Source organism: Parasteatoda tepidariorum, chromosome X1, assembly GCF_043381705.1.
Source record: "Parasteatoda tepidariorum isolate YZ-2023 chromosome X1, CAS_Ptep_4.0, whole genome shotgun sequence".
NCBI lineage: Eukaryota > Metazoa > Arthropoda > Arachnida > Araneae > Theridiidae > Parasteatoda > Parasteatoda tepidariorum.
The window spans coordinates 58,609,461-58,624,608 of NC_092214.1; the positions used below are offsets into that span (position 1 = coordinate 58,609,461).

The following is a 15,148-nucleotide window of genomic DNA, read 5'->3' on the forward strand; positions in this document are numbered from 1 at the left end:
CTGAGAATTTCAATATTTTTAACGAAATTGGATTGTGATATCCAAGTTTGAAAATCGCCGCTTGCGTAAACGTTTTGCATAGAACTTTATCTTAAAATTTGAATTTATGGTTCAGCTAAGTGATTAAAAATGTTTTAAAGTTGTTTAGATTTTTATAAGTTTATACGAAGTTCAGTAATTTTAGGAATCTGTCAAAGAAATTTGCAAACATTTAGTAACATAAATATATTCCGCGTACACATATTGTGTACCTTGAAAAATGGAGAGATTTTATTAACTTTTGAATCAAATTATTTCATTCTTTGAAACGCGAACAATACAATTCATGTTCAAAAAACAGTTAAAGAATGTATTTTTAATATGAACCAAAAATGTATTAAGAAATTTTGGAAACTTATGCTGAAGATAATGTTCAAGATCGATATTCCTTAATAATGCAGATTGTTTTCTAGTACTAAAAGGCAATTTAAATTCATTGTACTGAACATTTTGACAAGATTAATTGCTTTTTAAAATTTCATGCTCAATTCACTAAATTATTCAGCTGGACTTTCGAAAAATCAAAAGCTCAAATGTTAACAAGAATTAACCTAACAGAATATGTAACAAATGATTCTGGTTTGCGTGATTTTGCATAATCGTTTTCTTACGAGTGGAAGTAATTTATTTCTTCCACGGTTATTATAGTTTATGCAACTGCAATCAGTTCAACAATAAAAATGTGTATAACTTATTAATGTCATCTGCATGAACTTTATGACATACTTAGGTACAGATTACAAATTTATACACTTGAATATTTCATCGATAATTTAGTATTTGCCTCAAACAAAAACGAAATTCTATGAATAATGCAAAGCATAAATAGAACAAAAATGTATAAACTTAAGGCGAATTAAAAATTTAAAGAAAGTTCAGAACTAATGTTTTGGTCAATAACAATTCTGACTCTAAGCAAAAACATTTTGGAGTTTAGTTGTATCATAAGTCAAATGTTATGATTTGGTCTTTTTGAAGATTTTATGAGTGGTATTTTTCTTAAATGTACAGTGAATATCAAAAGTAAGTATGCTGATATTGTACTCTATTAACATAAAAACTAATTTTACAGCTGCTATACTAGAAATTTGATGTAATGGTGGATTCTTCTTAAAATTCAAGATGAAAACTTTATATAGTGATTCAGTTTTGTCAATGCAATATTGGGATTATTATCAAACAGCAAATTTACCAACCAAAATCCAACAGTTATTAAAAATAAACTTTGCAAATTGGTGTTTTTATTAACTCTAGAAACTTAAACTTCGATTAAAAAAATAAAATAAAACTTGCTCTAGTCTATGAGATTAGTCATTCAGTTTTTGCAATTTCTCAACTTAATTTTTTGTTTAATATGTCCTATTTATTATTAGAAAATATATTTTTTATTCCTAAATCGTGTCTTTTGTATCTTTTTTAGCCTATTAATGCTGTACAGAAAGTTTTTTCATATTACTATTATATTTATATATCGCTGGTTCGAAACTAAAACGACACTTCTGCGCTCACTTCTCACGATATTTAAATGTTTTATTATATAAATAAGAAAAATTATTAGTCAAATTAGTTGTCGAACGAATAATCTGCTACTCTGACTAATCCTCATAGAGGTCAAATGAAACAGTGGCTGAAAAGAGGGTCTTAACAAAACACTTTTTAGTTTCCTTGGACCAATAAATATTTTTTTAAAACTAGTGTAGTAATTCCTTTGTTTTGATGAACTTTGATAACTTTTAAGAGTTTGATAACTATAATTTATTTATTTAATACTTTTCTGCAGCCCTTAATGTGAATATTTTCTGTTTTCACATTTTACAGAGATTCTAAAAAAATATGCATTAAGGGAGGTGAATACAGAACACCTTGTATACTAATGGATAGCAAATAATAAGACAAAATATTTATCTTTGGTATCTGAAATATAAGAGAAAGTTTAGGTAAGAAAAAAATAACCGGTAAAGTTATAAATTAAAAGGTTTTCTATTAGATCCACATTACAGCTAAAAACATCTCAATTTTGAAAAGTCGCATTTAATTAAAGTCTATCAAATGTAAAATGTTCTTTAAAATGTTTTAAAAGCTTAACAATTGCTTTTCTATATTTAATTTATAAAACGAACAAGGGAAGGGCATGACTAAGGAAAATTACTTTACGATGAAACTAGGTAGTAGTAAAATACTTTTAGAATGTTTTCACCCCTTAAACTACATTAGATTACCAATTCTAAGAAAAAAGCTTCTTAAAATTAAAGCACAATTTATACATTACTTCATTCTTAAACAGGCGTCGAACGGCCAACCCATTTTTTGAGGTTACTGTTACCAATGATAAACTCCGTAGTCTTGTGATTTTGAACCCAATCCTGAAGGCAAGGGAACTCCTGGATCAAGCGTTGGAGGACTATTTGATAAAACTAAACCGCATTTGCGTTACATGGAGAGGAAGAATAAGAAAATTCTCCACAATTATCCCGACGGCAAAAGGGGATTCTCACTCATGATCCATCAGCCACTGAGGATTTTCTACGCCAGCAATGTGGTCAGTGCGAGTTGGGTGCAAAATTCCAATCGACGAGCCATCGCTGGGATTCGAACTTAGATCATCTCATTGGGAAACGAGTGCTCCATTCCCTGAGTCACTACGCAGTGGTCGGAAGAGAACTCTGAGAGAGCTGCTAAAATTCATTCTTCAATTGTAATTTTTAAAAGTTATCAATATAAGAGTTTCAAGGTCGCTAATTTTAGAGTCTAAGGTTCTAACCTTAGTTAATCTAGGCTCTAACCTAATATCCATATTAGGTTCTAACCTAAGGTAAGGTTATATTAGGTTCTAACCTAATATCAGTTTTTAAAATGGCTGCGTTTAACTGCCAAAAATTGTCTAATTAATCATAAATATTACTTCAAAAAAGTTGTATTTTATTGTGATCCTGTGCATTTAATATCGATAAGAATATGGAACTATCATACTTAAACTCATTATGATGAGTAACAAAAAGAATATAAAAGAAAGTAAGGAAAGAAAGTAAGAAAATCTAAAAAAGAGAAAGAAAAAAAAAGTAATTGATTTATCCTTTTTCCTAATAAAAAGGAAACAAAAATGTAAGTATGAATAGTGCTTTAATTAATGGAATAGAATACTTAGAATAATCAAGAAAAATGAATTAGATGATCAGTTTAAAAGTTTTAATTATATTTTGCGCAACTTATTATTTTAAGGATTGAACAGCTTAAAACAAAATTACTAATACACAGAGTTTCATCCCGTAGTGAACCAATATCAGGTTCATCAATATCAGGTTTATTAAATGCTTCTTCTCCATCATTTTCAGCAGTCTTAAGTACTAGTCTAGTCCTTTTATTTTATGTTATAACCGTTGTTGAACAGCCTACCCAATTTTTGGGTTTACGACTACTATTGTCCAACTCCGTAGCGTTGTAATTTTGAGCCCAATCCAAAAGACAAGGCAACTCCTGGATCAAGTTTTGGGTGAAGTTTGCCTTCGTGGAGGACTTTTTGGTAGAACAAACTCGTATTTGCGTTACACGGAGAGGAAAATTACAAAAACCACCCACGATTAGCCTGCCGGCAAGGAGACTCTAACTCATGATCCGTCTACCACTGAGGATATTATACGTCAGCACTGTGCTCGGCGCGAGCCGGTTGCGGAATTCGAAGCAACTAGCCATTGTCGCGATTCGAACCCGGTTCACCTTATTGGGAGACGAGAGCTTGTCATTCAACCCTCTTGTGAAGTTTTATATAAATTAAAAATGATTAAAAATTAAATTAAAATAACTTAACTAAAATTGATTACACCTAAATAAGTTGAAATTTCATCTTTTTATATTGAAAGTTCCTTTAATTCTTATTCTTATATAATTTAAACAAATTATTTCAATAAAATTGTTAAATTGATAGTATTTCACTATAATATTTTGAAAAGAGTGAGCAAATCCATAAATCAACTGAGCGTAATGTATCATACATCCAACAAAGAAAAGGGTATATTTGTGTTACGTAGACAAAAGCAAAAAGAATAAAATAAAACAAAATCGAAGTGAATAAAGCACAAGTGAAAGTACATAAATTGACATACAGTTCAGAGTTCTGACACTGACAGAACACTGTCAGTGTCAGTTCTATAAATAAGAACCTTCCTCAGTGTCTGAGCGTCAAATAAAATAGAGAAGTAAAGGGACAAACACGTGCAATGTAAACGGAGAGACAAGTGGTTTACACGCGTTTGGCTCTTTACTTTTCTATTTCATTTGGTGTTAGACACTGAGGAAGGTTCTTGTTTATAGAACTGAAACTATAGTATGCCCATTTATGTGTTTTCATTTGTGTCTTTTTAGCGTTGTTCTTTGACTTTTGATCATACATATATGCCACATTACATATATGTATGATATGATCATACATACATGCCACATATGTGACATATATGTATGATCATATCATACATGTCACAGCGCGTCATGCATCGCGTGCCTCACTCAACATATTATGCTGTAACTTTTACATTTTTACGAAAATCAATTCAATATTTTAGTATAATAATCTTTAAACCATAAACTATTGAAAAATATGATAGTTTTTTTTCCTTCTCATTTTTTGAGAATTTTACTGTGTAGTTCCCCATTATGCTCATACAAAACCAAATAGACATTTTATAATATAAAATTAAAAAGAAAATTATACTTTTCATAGGAAGTTTTAAGTCATGCAAAATAATTATTGGAACCAGAGAGATCATGGAATCAGCACTATTTCTAAAAGTGGAGTATCGGATATGGTAAGTTAAAAACTTTTTTATTGTGAATTCACACTAGTAATATATTTCAAGTTTTTTTTCTTCGATTTTAAAAATATAGGACAGTACCCCATCGATATTTTCCGCAAAGAAAATTGTTATAATCATCTTTTTTCAAATAATAATTAATTCGAAATACTTTAACTCAAAGTGCCTTAAATGTGAGATTCTGAAACCAGTGTCATTTTTGTGTCAATGCATTTATAAGTAAAAATTTTAAAATCTTTATGGAATTTTAAAAATACAAGCAACAAGCTTTAACGTATGGCAACTACTATAATTGTTTAACCCTTTGCGCAGACGGGATACCGGTGTCCATTTTATATATTGTTTTTTCTGATGTTCTAATTACAAGGAAAAATATATTTTGGTATTTTTTAATCCTAGAAAAGTCTAATAGTTACTAAAAAAATCAGTTAGATTATTGGAATTGTATTTGAATTAAAATATGAAATCTAAAAAAAGTTGTTTGAATTTTTTTTTATCCATAGGCCATATTCAAAATTGTATCAATAATTGATTTTGTAAATTATGGAAATAACAATGATAAATAACAGTTTATCCAAACACTGAGACGTGTTTGAAAGATTTTATCTTTAACGTAGAAAAATAAACCGTTATTTCATACCCTATTTCATGACTATAAATTATTAAAATGCTAAATGTAATATTTTTCACTTACTTTGGCCTAAATTAATACAAAATAAAGAAAAAGTATGAAAATATATTTAATTCAAATGCTGAGTTAAAGAATCGAAATTTTTTTAATTCCTTATCTATTTATTTTTTTAAATGTTTGAACTCAAAACTTTTAACTCTGTTTAAACTTAAAAGCATGCACAATTCTGTCACAACCTTTTTATTACAAATATTTGAATTGAAACCACAAAATTTTGGCAGATCCACAGAGATTCATGTACTTCAAACACATCATGTGCATCACAGTAGTAGTAAATCTCATATGAAAGATAAGCAATATAGAAAAAAGGATAAGCAATGTGCTACTATGAATATATGATTGTTTGAGTTTATTTATTTTAAATAATAATAGTCATACTTTAATCTGCCTATAATATACTTAGCTATTAGCATTTTGAAAAGTTACAAAATGGGTTTTTATCATCTTACTTCAAANTAAGCAATGTTGAAAAAAGGACAAGCAATGTGCTATTATGAATATATGATTGTTTGAGTTAATTTATTTTAAATAATAATAGTCATACTTTAATCTGCCTATAATATACTTAGCTATTAGCATTTTGAAAGGTTACATAATGGGTTTTTATCATTGTTGATGTTTTTTAATTACAATGACAATTTATAAAAAAGGTAAGAAATTTATTTTAATTTTATTTCATTTTAATTTTAATTATTTTAAGATAATTTTATAGCACATAAGTCATTATTTGAATCTTGTGGCTTTTCATCATGTCTAAAATGTATAGAAATGCAGTATTAAATCTTCCTGAAATATGTAATAAGTGCTAAAAATTAATACTTTTAATATTTAAACAGTAACTAAACATAATTAAAAAAATTTAAGTAACTAATTTTTTTTTCTATTTTTATTCGTTTACTTTCTCCTAATATATAGATTTCTTAGTAAAGATTGCATTTTTTTTGCTTTTATTTCAAGAGCTTGGATCTCAGAATTTGTTTTAGAAAGTTTGCTTGAAAGTTTTCAAAATGTATCGTTTGAATGTTGAACAAAATACGAAAAAAATATCACGGAGTAAAGGAAAAAAAAATCAGAGTTTTAACATCTATAGTAATAGAACACGGAGAAAAAATGAAACTAAGTCACGTTTGGATTGAGAAAAAAATTTAAATTTTCACTATTTGCAAAAAATTTTTTAGTATTGGTTGTTATATGATTGTTAACATATTTTGAAAATTTCAGCAAAATCAAAAATCTCAAGTATAAAGCCTGGCCTTATTTGCCCGATTTTTTTTTTAAACTGGCAAAAAAACTGGCTCTTAATCAAAATTATAATTTTATCACAAAGGATCACTCCAGGTTTCTTATTGATATTGGCTTAAACAGACCATTATACATAGATGTTTAACATTTTACTTTACTTTTCAATGGCGGATTCTAAAAGATTTCGACTGACGAAGATATACCACATCGTGACACCGAAACGTGAGTACTGCCGTGCAATTGAAAAAAACAACGTAAATGAATCACGATAGATTTTAAGAAAAGTGCTGTGTATTCTTCGATGGCGGATGTTTAAAGGTTTCCACCGATGAAGGTATACCATCGTGACGCCGAAACGGGAGTACTGCCGTGCAATTGAAAAAACAACGTAAATGCATCACGATAGATTTTGAAAAAAGTGCTCTGTATTCTTCGATGGCGGATGCTAAAAGGTTTCTACCGATGAAGGTATACCATTGAGACACCGAAACGTGAGTACTGCCGTGCAATTGAAAAAACAACGCAAATGCATCACGATAGATTTTGAGAAAAGTGCTCTGTATTCTTCGATTTCGGATGCTAAAAGGTTTCTACCGATGAAGGTATACCATCGTGACACCGAAACGTGAGTACTGCCGTGCAATTGAAAAAACAATGTAAATGCATCACGATAGATTTTGAAAAAAGAGGCGAGACAATTTTCTTCTCTTGCTAATGCTATCTTACAAAGATAGAATTTCAGAAAACCAATTAAAAAAAATTCATTTTATTTATTTATTCATTTTTTGTAATATGCAGCCAATTGTTAAAAAATTCCAAATATATAAAAATAGTAGTTTTGAATTTTGTTACCGCTTATGCCGATTTTTCAATTGAATGGCAGAATAGATTCTAATAAAGTTTACTGTTTGTGATTTCAAAAGTTTTTTTACTTATACATTAAGATCTTGTATCTGGTTTTCTATTATATTATTTTAGTTATGCATGTGCTTGTATTCGTTAATTTAATGTTATGTAAAAGAATTTAATTGACAGAATTAATTTTTTCACATAACACTAAATTAATAAATATTTGAATATTAAATTGTAACTTTCATATTTTTAGATAAATCAAGTTAAGAAAACGAAAACAAATACAACAAAATACAGCAATTTTCCACTCTATTTAAGAACAATCTTCAAATCCTCTTTAATAACCAGTTTTCCAGAAATTGCTACAGCTAAAACATGGGTGAGAAGAGTCTTAAAAATTCTGGTATTTCTGGGATGCTTGTGCGGCTTTATCTATCAAACATATAATTTTCTTATCTTGTATTTATCCTATCCTACAACTGTAAATGTTCAAATCACCAATCCTTTTGAGATTGTTCAACCTGCACTGACATTCTGCAATAAAAACAGGTAACATTCATTAATAATTATTTTTATCACGCTTCATATCTATTTTAATACTTTGTTGACCGATTACGAGATTGTTCATTTTGTATTCTTAAATTATCAATTCATTCTCTTTATTTCGAAATGGTCAATGGGCCACCTCCTACTCCCACTGGTTTGGTTAAGAAATCTTGAGCTTCAAATATCGCCGGACAAAATCTCGCGCAGTCAATATCTCGTATGCAGATTATTATTAGTTTTGTAACAGGAAATGTTTCAAAAGACACCCCTTTCACTTTTCTCGTTCTTGAGACTGACCTCAGCGTTATTAGTGTTTATTAAGTGTGTGTGAAGTTTTTTAGAAGATATACAAAATAGGAAAGATATTCATTAAAAATGTAGTCACCATCGAAAATCTATTTTCTAAAGTTCTGCAGGATGAGAAGTGAGTGTATGTTGATAATCACATTTTTTTCTCTTGCCATTCATGTGGTGTTATATCTTCGGTTATCATATTAAGAACGCGATATTTTGTCCACGTGACATTCATTTCAAGTGACATTCATTCCGCGTGAGATTTAATCCACGCGAGATTTAGTCCACGCAATATTTTGTCTACATAAAATTTCGGCCGCGGCGAGCTCAAAATTATCCGTGGACAAAATATCGCAAGGTCAAAAATCGCAAAATATCGCAAGGTATTATTAGTTTTGCAACATAAAATGTTTCACAAAAACACTGCTCTCACTATTCTCGAACTTGGGTATGACTTCGGCGTGATTAGTACTTTTTTTATATTTATTTATTTAAGTTTTTACAAGATATACAATATAAAAAAGATATTCACTCAAAATGTATTTACTTTCGAAATTATATTTCTAAAGATCTGCAGGATGAGAAGCGAGTGTGTGTTCATAATCACATTTTTTCGTGTCATTGGTGTGGTATCTTCCATTATTATATTAACCCCTTAACGATCGGTTAATTTTCAAGAAAACGGTCATAAAAGTGCCTATTTTTTTAATATTACAAATACACGTATTTGATTAGCGCTGACAACTAATTTAAAATAAACTAACTATCTACAATTACCTTAAAAATATCCTGGTACTGCTACCGCTGTGCAAAATGAGAAATAAAATGTTTTCCGGGCAAAAGAAATGAATTAGTTTTATTCTTATCGGCGAGTCTCTACTGAACACTCCAGCCCGTCAATTTCACGGGAACGAGAAATAGAGGGCGAAACCTCACCCCGTCATTTTCACGGGAGCGAGAAGGAAGGGGTTTAAGTATGCGATATTTCGTGAACATGATATTCAGTCCCAGCAAAATACAGTATACGCGAGATTTAATCCACGCGAGATTTAGTCCACGCAATATTTTGTCCACATGAGATTTCGGCTGTGACGAGGTCAAAAACTGGCGCGAACAAAATCTCGCTTGGACAATGTATCACGTATGTTGATTATTATTAGTTTTGAAACATGAAATGTTTCACGAAAACACCCCTCTCACGTTTCTCGGGCTTGGAACCGACCTCGACGCCAGTTTTTTTAATTTTATTTCTTTAAAGTTCTTACAAGATATACAACATAAAGAAGATGTCCATTCAAAATGCCGTTACCTTCGAAATTTTTTATTTTAAGGATCCGCAGGATAAGAAGTGGAAGTGTGTTCATAATCACGTTTTTTTCGTGTTATTAATGTGATATTTTCCTTTATCATATTACGGACGTGATATTTTGTTCACTTTGATATTCAATCCCAGCAAAATTTAGCATATGCGAGATTTAATCCACGCAAGGCTTAGTCCATACGAGATTTTGTCCAACTTAACTTATTTATAATCCAGCCACGATATTTGTATTCCCACACACTTTTTGAATTTTTTAATTCTCAATTTATTTCCTTAACTTCTAAATAGCGAATGGGCAACCCCTTCTTTCAACAAATCCGTTTGTATTCCAGTACCACATTGTTTTACCTCAAGCTTCCACACATCACAATGAATGTGAAGCGGCCTCAGCTGTCCAGCTCTACCGGAACGTTTGTCTTTCTGATTAATGAAGATAATTCGTTTAAAATATTCGTTTGAGACCACCTCTGTGTAGGCTATTACTAATTCACTTCCCATCAAGAACGTACAAATATAAGGTAGTTCTTCGATTTATCGAATGTTTAAGTATTTTTTTTTAATTTAATAATTTAAACGTGGGCTCGTAAAATTGAATTATAGTGATTATTTTTAAATTTCTAAAACACTTGCGTAAGTATCATTTTGAATAAAGATATATAAAATTAATTTTTTGATGAGACATTATAATTTTCACTTTCGAACTCTTCCAAATGGATATCAGTCATCACTTCAATATAGCCCCCTAATTAAGTATATCGACGAAATTTATATCTAAAACAAATGCTTTATGGACCCATTTATTAACCTTTTGACGCAAAATATTTATTAAACATATTCTTCATACTTTTTCTTCCATTATTTTGTATTAATTTATGTAAAAATAAGTGAAAAATATTATATTTAGAGCTTTAATAATTTATTTTTATGAAATACATCATGAAACTTCGGTTTCTTTTTCTGCATTAGAGGTTGAATCTTCCTAACACGGCTCCTATTCGAACAATTCATTCATCGTTGAAATTTCTTTAATTTCCGAAACCAAGTATTGATAAATTTTTGAATATGAATAGAAAAAAAAATTCAAACTACTTTTCTCTAATTTTATATTTTAGCACAAATATAATTGCGATACTCTAACTGATTTGTTTTTAGTAAATATTAGAGTGTTTTCCATAATTGAAAAATACCATAATGTATTTTTGCTTGAATTAGAGCTCCAGAAAAAAATATATAAAAGGGACATCAGCATCCCATCCGCGTCAGAGGGTTAAGGCAAAATTAGGTATACTGTAATTTATTCGTCGTAATTTATTGTGTAGCGCATCGCTCTCCCGTGGCACAGATTCTGAGTTCGATCCTCGAGACGGGCAAGGTTGACTCCGCCTTTCATCCCTTCAGTAGGTTGATAAATGAGTACCAAGCATGCTTGGGAGCTAAACACTGGGGGTTCCACGATCGGAGATGGGCACAGTAGGCCTTGGCCCTCTATGGGCTGTCGCGATACTGAGTTTAGTTTTAGTTTAGTAATTTATTCGATTGCAAAGTAGTCATTGATTTAAGTTTCTACTGTATATCTCTTCCACCTTCCAGCTACCAGACACAAAATCAGCGTCAACTGTCAACGTAATAATTAGTAGATACTTCTAGTCAAAAGCAAATAAATAAAAAATAAATAAAAGAACTTATCCTCACTTCTTAAAATAATTGAATACAATAATATAAAATAAAAATCTCAACAGAATAATATAACATCGAAATGCTTTTGAAAGCATTCTGTTATTAGAACAGTTTCATTTTTGATTTTGAGATTCAGAAATCTTAAATTATTTCTGTTTGCTATACCTGTCTAGGGAAATGGGCTAACTTATATTCCCTTCCTTTACTTAGTTGTCAAATAATCGATTCGCATAAGTTTATAATTGAAAGTGGCAGATTCAAGTTTTTGGCGTGGTGCTATCGATATTACAAAAGAATCTGTTCAGTATTTTAAGAAGATTTCAAAACATGTTAAAAAATGATAGTCTGTTGACTTTTTGACCACCATCAGAATGTTTTTTCCCTTTGAGTTTTTAAAGTTGCACCTTAGTAACTAAAGTTTCGCTGATGAGTTGTAGATCGTCGGTAAGCTTTTTATTCTGAGAACAGCTCGAGATGTGTGTTTAAAAGAATGGACAAAGCTCAAAATGCGTGTTTAAGAAAATGGACACAGTCCAAAATGCTTGTTTAAGAAAATGGACACAGCTCAAAACGCGTGTTTAAGAAAATGGACACAGCTCAAAACGCGTGAAGAAAATGGACACAGCTCAAAATGCGTGTTTAAGAAAATGGACACAGCTCAAAATGCACGTTTAAGAAAATGGACACAGCTCAAAATGTGTGTTTAAGAAAAGGAAAAATGCTATTTAAGAAAATAGACATAATATTTTATTCCTTTTTAAAATTTCTTTTATGAGTATTGTTATTTTTTTAGAGAACAAACTAATAAATCCAAACAAATATCGTTATGTAATGTAGTCAATTTGCATAAATCCCTTTAATACAATTTATTAAATTAGTCTTTTTTTTAAAAATACCAAAAAATTCAACAGTCAACAGTACAAAGGTTACCACGGGTTTAATAAATTTGTAATAGTGGTAGTAAATGAATGTTGTAGGAATTTAGAATTTTCAAACTTACTCTATCTTCTAGAGTTCTGAATACGAAGACATCGCCAGAAAAGTTAAATCTGTAGAATACCCAGCCACCCCACACCGAAATCCAGGACATTGCTCTGCAATGCTATTTCATTACTGGTGCTGAACATCCGACTAGTGTTTGGGTTTACGACTATCAATGTTTTACTTGTAATTTTGAACCCTACCCAGAAGACAAACTAGCTTTCGTGAGGACTTTTTGAAGGAATTAATCCGCATTAACGTTGCATAGAGAGGAAAACCACGAAAACATACCATAGTTAGCTCGACTGCAAGGATATTTAAAACCATGATCCTACCACTTAGGACATGACTCATATTAACTATAATTATTGTTTAAATAAGTAAGAAAAGTAAGACACAAAAGTTCTTATCAATTTGGGTTGAATATTGAAAATGTGCATTTTTCCTTTTTTTTTTTTTTTTTTTTNTTTTTTTTTTTTTTTTTTTTTTTTTTTTTTTTTTTTTTTTTTTTTTTTTTTTTTGCTGTGTCCATTTTCTTAAAAAGGCGTTTTGAGCTGCGTCCAGAATACAAAGCTCACCAATTAGATAAAGTTTTAACATTATTTACTAATTTAGTTATAAACACTAAAGACGCATATTCCTCGTTATCTGACAAGGGTATTTCAAGATATCTTCCGTTCTAGTACTTTCTATTTTTCCAGTATATGTTTTTAATTATTAACCTCTGTTTGCTTTCTTTTTACAGGCAAAGACGGTCAGTTATCTGCAAAAAGGTTAAAAATCAATGCACATTTCTACCTGAAAATAGATTTTGCACGCAATATCCAAGGTACTGTCCAGGGGGTAAAAGGAATTTTTTCGGGGTAGGTGACTTAATTTTGTATAAAAATATTCCTCGATACAATTTTAACATTTGAAATACTTAAAAAAAATTGGATTTTACATGTCTTGTAATAATTAAACTCTAAGGTTCTCTTAAAATAAATTTTTAATTACTTTCAATGTATAAAACTACAATATTGATGTATATAGTTTATAGATATTTCAGTAGTAATGAATTTATTATTAACGTTTCAAATACTTAAAAAAAAAATTGGATTTTACATGTCTCGTAATAATTAAACTCTAAGGTTCTCTTAAAATAAATTCTTAATTACTTTCAATGTATAAAACTACAATATTGATGTATATAGTTTATAGATATTTCAGTAGTAATGAATTTATTATTAATGAATAAATCATTTTCTCTAATAAATAATAACAAATTTGCTTTTTAGGTACCATTCCTAAATTCAATAATGGAAGATAAGCTTTCATGGGAACAAACTAGCAATGAATCTCACACAAAAGATATCATTTCATCCTGCAAAATACATCTCGAAGGAAAAATAAAAGATTGCGTGTATGTATAAAATACTTATTTACAAGAATAATGTAGCAACATTGCTGAAGGTATTACAAAAGAAGCTTCAATATAGTTTAAACTAAAATTTTGGGTATAGAATTATAATGATTTGGGAAACATTTAGCACATAAAGAGTATTTCATTCATACAGAGCAACAATTTTTCTAAGATTCTTTAAATAACATACTATCAAGATATTCTAAGTTCTCCGATTCCAATTATCAACTAGAAAGTTTAGTTGAAAAAAACTCACAAATGAACTAAATACTGAATTAGTCAAATACAATTCAGTAATTTCAACTGATACCCCCCCCGTACAATTATTGTAATAGATAACTGAATTAAATTATAATTAATAGATAACTCAATTATTGTAATAGATAACTCAATTTTATATTATAGAAAATATTTTGAATTATTAAGCTTCCCTAAATCCTCATTACCAATTCAAAAAGATATCTTACGCCAAAAAATCAAAAGTAATTTTCATTTAATTCAAATTACATTTTTGAAGGCAAGGAAGAAGAATTAAATTTAAGCTCTTTCAATTTTTATATTTAGAAATGTAAGGCTATAATTTTCAGTTTTCTTCTCTCCATAAAATACACTAAATTCAAAGGTAAACTTCAATAGACTTAAAGTCTATTGAAGTTTACCTTTGAATTTAGTGTATTGATGTTCAGTTTGTAGAAGAGCATTAAAAGTATTACAAATAGTTCTTTAGCTTTATTTAAAAAATTACCAGTATTATTACCGCTAAAAAAATTTTTTGAACTGAACACAGACATTTGTAATTTGTCATTATTTCAGAATAAGACCTTTCAGTACAAATTTATTTGAAAGCGTACACCTGGTTTTATAAATACAAATAAACATCACCGTAACCACGAGGGTCATAGAGGAAGTTTCACAATTTCGTGACCAATGGTATGATTATGGCAATGTGGTTAGCATTCCTCACAAGCCGCCTTAACTTCCTACTCATATATATATATATATATACACTGGTTATCATAAATTAAGGAAAAATCACAAAAATAGCGATAGCTCTTTCAAAAGTAAGCCAAACCGTGCAAAATTTGCATATGTTGTCCACTAAGAGTAGCTGAGTAAAATTGCAATATGCAAATTAGTGGCGCTGCACTCGGCTTACGTCATCTGCCTGGAGCATAAAAGTCCAAGTTTGAGAGAAAGCACACAAATTTTACTGTGATTGCGACATTGAAAATCTGAGATAGCCAATTCGTAATAATGACCTCTAGGCATCATTTGCCTGAAGAACTACGATGGAGAGC

At 29.8% G+C, this 15,148-nt stretch overlaps 2 protein-coding genes across 2 annotated transcripts in view; one reads left to right on the forward strand and one right to left on the reverse strand.

Moving 5' to 3' along the window:
* The first annotated feature begins 967 nt into the window (after window positions 1-967).
* LOC107457492 (degenerin-like protein asic-2) overlaps window positions 968-15,148 on the forward strand; it is a 35,581-nt gene continuing 21,400 nt past the window's right edge. The window contains exons 1-5 of the mRNA XM_016075660.3: window positions 968-1,062; window positions 4,754-4,838; window positions 7,883-8,178; window positions 13,194-13,311; window positions 13,726-13,850. Of these exons, the coding sequence (XP_015931146.2) occupies window positions 4,767-4,838; window positions 7,883-8,178; window positions 13,194-13,311; window positions 13,726-13,850 (611 nt within the window). The 5' untranslated portion in view covers window positions 968-1,062; window positions 4,754-4,766. The remainder of the gene's footprint in view (window positions 1,063-4,753; window positions 4,839-7,882; window positions 8,179-13,193; window positions 13,312-13,725; window positions 13,851-15,148) is intronic.
* LOC107457493 (acidic fibroblast growth factor intracellular-binding protein) overlaps window positions 8,047-15,148 on the reverse strand; it is a 58,534-nt gene continuing 51,432 nt past the window's right edge. The window contains exon 10 of the mRNA XM_071187975.1: window positions 8,047-8,163. The gene's annotated coding sequence lies outside the window, so the exon portion shown is untranslated. The remainder of the gene's footprint in view (window positions 8,164-15,148) is intronic.